The sequence below is a fragment of the Arachis ipaensis genome, chromosome B03, assembly GCF_000816755.2.
Source record: "Arachis ipaensis cultivar K30076 chromosome B03, Araip1.1, whole genome shotgun sequence".
NCBI lineage: Eukaryota > Viridiplantae > Streptophyta > Magnoliopsida > Fabales > Fabaceae > Arachis > Arachis ipaensis.
In genome coordinates this window covers 93,798,095-93,805,609 of record NC_029787.2, presented here as the reverse complement: position 1 = coordinate 93,805,609, position 7,515 = coordinate 93,798,095, and the positions used below count along the sequence as shown (strand labels likewise).

The 7,515-nt window shown below is 36.6% G+C and overlaps 3 protein-coding genes across 3 annotated transcripts; all 3 read left to right on the top strand.

Moving 5' to 3' along the window:
• On the top strand, nt 326-1,943 carry LOC107633407. Its single transcript, XM_016337043.2, has 3 exons — nt 326-618; nt 874-1,794; nt 1,871-1,943. The coding sequence occupies exons 1-2, from the start codon at nt 419-421 to the stop codon at nt 1,373-1,375; spliced, it is 702 nt and encodes a 233-aa protein (XP_016192529.1). The 5' UTR covers nt 326-418; the 3' UTR covers nt 1,376-1,794; nt 1,871-1,943.
• On the top strand, nt 1,586-2,957 carry LOC107633408. The gene is made up of 3 exons (XM_016337044.2): nt 1,586-1,766; nt 1,871-2,018; nt 2,063-2,957. The coding sequence occupies exons 1-3, from the start codon at nt 1,586-1,588 to the stop codon at nt 2,955-2,957; spliced, it is 1,224 nt and encodes a 407-aa protein (XP_016192530.2).
• Nucleotides 3,278-4,622, top strand: LOC107633409. The gene is made up of 2 exons (XM_016337045.1): nt 3,278-3,923; nt 4,207-4,622. Exons 1-2 carry the CDS (start codon nt 3,278-3,280, stop codon nt 4,620-4,622), a joined length of 1,062 nt encoding a protein of 353 aa, XP_016192531.1.

The following is a 7,515-nucleotide window of genomic DNA, read 5'->3' as shown; positions in this document are numbered from 1 at the left end:
TTTTATTCATTTTTGTAGGTTGTCTCGATATTGATGACCTTGTGTATACTTGTCTCTATTGTGGTGCGTCGTTTTGGTTACTAGAGCGGGTTGAAAAACAGTCAAGAATTAATCAGCCTCTTTTTACACTTTGTTGTTTTCAAGGAAAAATTCAAAAAAATGGAAAGATCGGAACATGGGAATAGATCGAATTTTGTTCTTTCTATTCAATAAGTATTACATTATTACCGAATAATTCAAGGAGGGGCGCACTGCAGGGAGGTCTGCTGGACCTTTCCTGGCTTGAAGAAATCCGTTCCACCTAAGATGGGGGTAAGCTCAGTATCTTCAGAAAGCTCCAGATTTATTATATAATTTGATTCATGGTCATGATAGTAAGTCTTTACAGTTTCAGAAGAAAATTCGGTATTATAATAGTATGTTTGCTTTCACTTCTCTTGGTGATAAAGTAATAGACTCAGTGAATGATGGAACTGGCCCACCGCAATTCATCATAAGTGGCCAAAATTATCATAGGATTGGAAGTTTATTACCTCAGGCTGGTCAAGTTCCGAAATTTGCCCAATTATACATATATGACACAGAACATGAGTTAACGCATAGAGAAGGAATATTTGGGTAAGGTCAACTCTTACAAAAATTTTGTTATGATTGTAATTTTAATTTGTTTCTTTTATTTTCAATTTAATTTTTAGTTGGTAAGATACTAATATGGATGTAATTTTGATTATTATAATAAAAATGTTCGTATCTTATTGTTTAAATATTTAAATATTATTGTTAAGATTCATTCTAATTATAAAAAAATGCATGTTTCTTCATTTTAAGTAAAATTACTTAGTAATATTGTGTTACTATTTTCCTTAATTATAGGCAAAGTTCAGATATAGATAGACAGCTGATAATTGATTTGACCCAAATGATTGATCAATACAATCCTATAGCACAATCATTTAGAAGAGTGAGGGAATTCCATGAGAATCACCCGTCTAAGGTGTGTTCTTTGAAATTGTTTAGTCAAAGAGAACGTGATCGAAGAGTTTATAATTATCCTTCGTGCGATGAAGTTGCTGCTTTGGTTGTTGGTGATTTTGATTCTTCTGATACTGGTCGTGATGTCATTGTTAAATCTGCAGCTGGCCAACTTCAAAGAATATATGAGACATATGCTTTATACTGGCCATTGCAATACCCTTTGCTTTTTCCTTACGGGGAAGATGGTTATCAATTGGGTATTCCTTATCGAGATATTCAAGATATAAATGTTGCAGGGAGAAGGACTAGAGTATCCATGCGAGAATTTATTTGTTTTTGTTTGCAAATGAGAGAGCATGAAGATAGCATTATTCATAAGTCTAGAAGATTGTTCCAATAGTTTTTTGTTGATTCATTCTCTATGATTGAGTCACAAAGGCTTTATGAAATCAGGAAAAAACAGAGCACAATTAGAGGAGAAGTCTTGCAAGGTATTGAAGAAGCTATGTGACGCGGTGATACTGAAGCATCATCAATTGGAACTCGAGTGATTTTGCCTTCTTTCTTCACTGGTAGTAAACGTTACATGTTTAATAATTGCCAAGATGCTATGGCTATTTGTAAGCATTTTGGGTATCCAGATCTATTTCTTATCCTTACTTGCAATCCTAACTGGCCTGAGTTTCAAAGATATACTAATCGTGATCAAGTTCCAATTGCTGATCGGCCAGACATTGCTTGCCGAGTCTTCCATGCTAAGATGAAGTGTCTTCTTAATGATCTTAAGAATGGTATTTTTTTTTGGTCCTCTTAATGCAGGTATATCGAATTCTATATTGAATTTATGCTTACTTATAAAAATTTCTATATCTTCAGACATTTTTTTACTTTTTAGGTATGTATACAATTGAGTTTCAAAAAAAAGGTTTGCCACATGCACATATTCTACTTTGGCTTGATGGAAGGAATAAATTGCAGAATATTGAAATTGTTGATGAGTTGATTTGTGCGGAACTTCCTAATCCTATGAAGTTTCCACATTTGTATAGTGTGTTAGTAAATACATGATTCATGGCCCTTGTGGTAGGGTAAAACCAACTTTTCCATGCATGAAAGATGGAATATGCTCCAAGTTTTATCCGAAGCAGTTTGTTTATTATATGAGTTTTGATGAACATGGTTATCCTATTTACAAGCGTCGAGATATTGGTGTTATAGTTAAAAGTCATGGTGTTGATCCTGATAATAGATTTGTTGTTCCATATAATCCATTATTATTGATGAAGTACCAGGCTCATATCAATTTGGAATTTTGCAGCAAGTCAAATGTTATAAAGTATCTTTTCAAGTACATTAATAAGGGTCCAAATTGTGTAACTGCAACCATTAGTCATTCAACTGAGACAACTCATTCTTTTAAAGTGGTTGATGAGATCAAACAGTATTATGATTGTCGGTATCTTTCACCTTGTGAATCTATGTGGAGAATTTTTGCATATGAAATTCATCATAGATGCCCACCTGTGCAAAGACTCACATTTCATTTACCTAATCAGCAGCATGTTGTGTTTGATGATCATGATACTATTGGCTCTATTTTATTAAGAAATAGAGATTTGATGACAATGTTTACTGCTTGGATGATGGCTAATCGAACATATGTTGAAGGGCGAACACTAACATATGTTGAGTTCCCAGGTAAATTCATTTATGATTTACAATCTCGACAGTGGAAACCAAGAAGAAGGGGATTTTCTATAGGAAGATTGAGTTTTGTTCATCCTTCAACTGGTGAGCTGTTCTATATGGGTATGCTTCTCAATGTGCAAAGAGGATGCACCAGTTTTCGAAGTATAAGGACTGTCAATTCTGTTTTATATGATACATTTCAAGAGGCATGTTCTGCTATGGGTTTTTTAATAGATGATAATGAGTTTGTCTTGGCCATTAATGAAGCAGCTGAGTTATCTTCTGGCGCCTAACTGAGAAAACTTTTTTGTTTCATTGTTAATATCTGGTTCTGTCTCTAGGCCTGTTTTAGTTTGGAATCAAACTTGGAAATATTTATCTACTGATATCATTTATTACAGGCGAAGTGAGCTTCATTTTCCAGATATTTACTTAATCTTTAGTTTATCTTTTTTATTTATAGGATTAAGAAAAACTCTTAACAATAAATAAATAGAAAATGATATGCACAAAGTTTGGAATACATACATAGCATGAAATTTTCAAACAATACAAGTTTTTGATATCTTGATGAATTTACTAACTGAAAAAAATATATATTGCAGGAATAACAATGAATGACGAAGAGTTACAAACATTTTGTCTAATAGAGATAGAGAAATTGCTACAGGCCAATGGAAAATCATTAAGAGATTTTGCTAGTATGCCTCCTAATGTTGATTTGGTCTCACAATTTAGTAATTCTATGGTGTTGCGTGAATTGGAATATGACATTTCTGTGATGCTTGAAGACGGTTCAAATTTTCCAAAGTTGAATGAAGAACAGAAGTCAATCTATAATAGGATTATACATTGTGTTACTAACAAGGAACATGGGTTGTTTTTCATTTATGGGTTTAGTGGGACTGGAAAAACTTTTTTGTATAGACTCTTATCTGCCAAATTGCGTTCTCAAAGAAGAATTGTTATTAATGTTGCTTCAAGTGGAATTGCTTCATTATTGTTACCTGGTAGTAAGACAGCTCATTCTATGTTTGGTATCCCACTTGAATTGAATGAAGATACTATTTGTAGAATTCCGAAAGATAGTCCTAAGGCTGATTTAATTCGGCTTGCTGAGCTGATTATTTGGGATAAAGCTCCAATGGCTAACAAGTTTGCATTTGAAGCTTTAGACAGAAGTTTTCGAGACATAATGACGTCGATTTTGGTGTCTTACAAAGATCTACCTTTTGGAGGAAAAATCATTGTTCTTGGAGGTGATTTTTGACAGGTTTTGCCTGTTATTCCTAAAGCTTCTCGTGCTGAGATTGTTATGGCATCAATCAATTCTTCAATTCTTTGGAAGCACTTTGAAGTGTTGACGTTGACAAAAAATATGCGGTTAGAAAGTGCTACAAATCAATCAAATCTGGAAGAATTGAAAAGGTTTTCCGATTGGATTCTTCAGATTGGAGAAGGGCGTATTGGGACAATAATTAACGAAAAGCTTTTAGTTCAAATTCTAAATGAGTTTCTGATTTTTTTCTTCTGATAATCCAGTTGATGATATTATAAATGCAATTTATCCTGACATAGTTAGAAACTTTGATGATACTGATTTTTTCCAAGACAGAGCCATATTAGCTCCAACAATAGAGATTGTTGAAGAAATCAATGATCACATTGTTCAATTGCTACCTGGGGCAGAAAAAGAGTATCTAAGTGCTGATTCTATATGTGGTAGTGATGCTTATTATGATGTTGATGTTGACTGGATAAATACTGAGTTTTTGAATCAAATAAAATGTTCAAGGTTATCGAATCACTTATTGAAATTGAAGAAAGGCGTGCTTATTATTTTGTTGAGAAATATTGATCCAGCTGGTAGCTTATGCAATGGTACTCGCCTTATTGTTAGAGATCTAGGGACAAATGTGATTGGAGCTGAGATTGTCTCAGGGAGTCATGACAAATGAATTTTTGTCGGTATAGAAATTATCAAATGATCAATCGTAGTATAGTCTAAACCGACGCAAAATCCTTCATCAAACAAATCTACAATCTATATCCGAGAGTACTAGTCTCCCGAGCTCCCGAGCCTTGGAATTGCCAAAGTGTGCATCTTATTGATTTAGTAAGCCTTGTTGGAATTCCTTGAAGGTTTTAGCAAGGTAATGAGAAACAAACAATCAATTATCAAAAGACTTGGCTTAGGGTTGACATTAGAAATTCTATCCTTATAGTCCATTCAATGTTGACAACAATTAGGCCTTGCTTCATTTAGTTATCCCCTAGGTATAGAGGGAGGTCAAATGAAAGCAATCAACTTGAGTCACAAGTCCTAGCTTCACCTTATGGGAATCTAGCTTTAGTGCACTCCAAGCCAAATAGCAATCCCTAATTCCAAATCAACTATTGATACAACTATTCAACTTCTTCCAAGGACCAAACCCTATGCCAAGTGTGAAAATTCTACTCCATAGCTAGTGTTGTTATTTTATCAAACATGTGATGAGCAAGAAGGAAAGTCATAGTAAAATGAGAAGGAAAGTCGAATTGAAAGTATTGCAACACAAAGATCTAACAATAAGTCTCAAAGAGTAGCAATGAAAGTCCAAAATAGAGACGAAATCCAAAATTACAAAGTTGAATTCTAGATCTATGAGAATTGATCAATTGCATCTACTACTTGAAATTGGAGAAGAAAATCTATGACATGAACAAAGTGGAGTGAGAATTGTAATGGATCTCACCAAAAAGTCATTGAAAATTCAGAAATTAGATGAGGATGAACCCTAGTGAAAAGCTTGGAATCTCCCTCTTCTTCTCCCAAAAAGTGTAACTAACTCTCCTCTCCCCCAAAAAATATCTAGCTCTAGAAAATGAACTAACTAAGTGTCTTTAACCCTTGTTCCTTTGGTCTTCTTAAGCTTTTCCTGCCAAGGTGTTTCTCCAAGAGTGGGATCCTTAACTACCTCCACGCCTAAGTCACGTGACTTCTTAAAAAATCATATTCGCAAATCGGCGCGCACGCGCAAGGTACGCGCACGCGCCGTTGAGGCGTCTTGTAATGTGCGCGGAGGCGTGATGTACGCGTGTGCATCCATGAAGATCCTGGCTTAGCCGCTTCTCAAGCCGGCTCTTGGCTTTGGCTCCACGTTGCCCTATCCGCGCGGGCGCGCCAGGTGCGCGCACGCGCCCATGCGTAATTATCATGAGGTCTTTTCCTAGGTCGTAATGGGGTTAGGGTCAAGGTAGGGTCATATATGGCTAGTGGACTTAGAATTTGAATCTTTGATTAACTTAAACTTTTCCCACCTAACCTACATAATGACCTATACAATTAAGTGCTAACCTAACTATCCATTCCTCACCTTTCCACATACTTATGCATTTTCTTTTCGTTTCACCATACTTATGCATTGATTCCTCTTGAGCTTCACTTTGGGGCATTTTGTCCCCTTTTTATTATTTTTCCTCCTTTTTTTTTTTGTTCTTTTGTTTTTCTCATTTTTCATTTTTTTTCATTTTTTTTTATATACAAGAGCGTCAATGCATAAGGTTTTACATTTGATCAATACATGAGTATGTACCCAATTCCCAATATTTTCAATAATAACACAAAATACCCTCTTATTCACCCGATGTCCCATGGTTCCCACACTTGAATGATACTCACACACACTAGCCTAAGCTAATCAAAGATCCAAATAAGGACTTTTATTGTTTTCCGCTTTAAGGCTTGTAATGTACTAAATTAAGAACAAAGTGGGTTAATCGTAGGCTCAAATTTGGCTAACAAAGGAAGATAGAGGGTAAGGCCATTTGGGAGAGTGAGCTAATGAAATGATGGCCTCAATCATATAAATGCATGAATACACCAAATAATGGACATAAAGAATCAAACAAATCAAAGATTACAATCATAGAGAGAGAATAATGCACACAAGAAGGAAAAATAAGTGGTTATAAGATGTAACCACATCATTAGGCTCAAATCTCACAAGCTTGTGTTCTTAACTTCAAACCCATGTTCCAAAATATAATTCTTCATGCAATTTTGGCATCAAAGCATTAAAATTTGCAATGCCATGGTCGCCCCAAAGTGTTGGTTTCCTAAGAGAGAATTTCATTGTTCCAACCAAGCAGACTTATCATGCGAATGGTGCCAACTAAAACCTAATCATGCAACCTATCCTAATTTATTCAGATTTATTCAGATGTTACCTACGGAGATCAGTCGGCCGACCTCCCCACACTTAAAACTTAGCACGGTCCTCCGTGCTAGAGGTTAGGTGCACTCGGCCGAGTGTGCCACATCCCCAATGCCATTGCTATCCCCGCTTGAAGTTGCGGTGGAGGTGGAGATATCGGGTTCTTCTATAGGTGGGGTGATTACGCTGAGAAGCCTCTTCACATGAGCATAACGGCGTTGGTTACGCCTCTCATAGCGGTCTAATTTGTTGTGAAGGTCTTCAAGGTGTTGGGCGGCCGATTTTTGTGATGTAGATGAAGTGGTAGCGTGGCCAGTTGGTGTGGGCAGTTCAATGTCCTTGGTGACTTCCGGAGGCTTGAGGCATCTCTTGGTCGGAATGATATCACCCTCGATCGGTATTGAGGTTCGCCTATCTTTAGTCTCCCGGTTGACGCCGGCTTTCGCAACTAATGCCGTCACTAAAGCGGGGAATGGTAGATTTCCCTTGGCATGAATGCGCCCCATGGATTGGCGGATGGCATGCGGAACGTCGACCGGTTTCTCGGTCAAGATGCACCATATCAATAAGGCAAGCTCGGCGGTGATGGATGACCCATGTGTGCTTGGGAGCACGTAGTGAGCTAGAATTTGGGCCCATGCCGTGGCTTCTTGAG

Coding starts and splice junctions, on each gene's coding strand:
- LOC107633407 (XM_016337043.2), top strand. CDS start 419: ATGTTTGCTTTCACTTCTCTTGGTGATAAAGTAATAGACTCAGTGAAT. Junction 619..873: donor CATAGAGAAGGAATATTTGG/GTAAGGTCAACT, acceptor CCTTAATTATAG/GCAAAGTTCAGATATAGATA.
- LOC107633408 (XM_016337044.2), top strand. CDS start 1,586: ATGGCTATTTGTAAGCATTTTGGGTATCCAGATCTATTTCTTATCCTT. Junction 1,767..1,870: donor TCTTAATGATCTTAAGAATG/GTATTTTTTTTT, acceptor TTTACTTTTTAG/GTATGTATACAATTGAGTTT. Junction 2,019..2,062: donor CCTATGAAGTTTCCACATTT/GTATAGTGTGTT, acceptor CCCTTGTGGTAG/GGTAAAACCAACTTTTCCAT.
- LOC107633409 (XM_016337045.1), top strand. CDS start 3,278: ATGAATGACGAAGAGTTACAAACATTTTGTCTAATAGAGATAGAGAAA. Junction 3,924..4,206: donor AAAAATCATTGTTCTTGGAG/GTGATTTTTGAC, acceptor CTGATAATCCAG/TTGATGATATTATAAATGCA.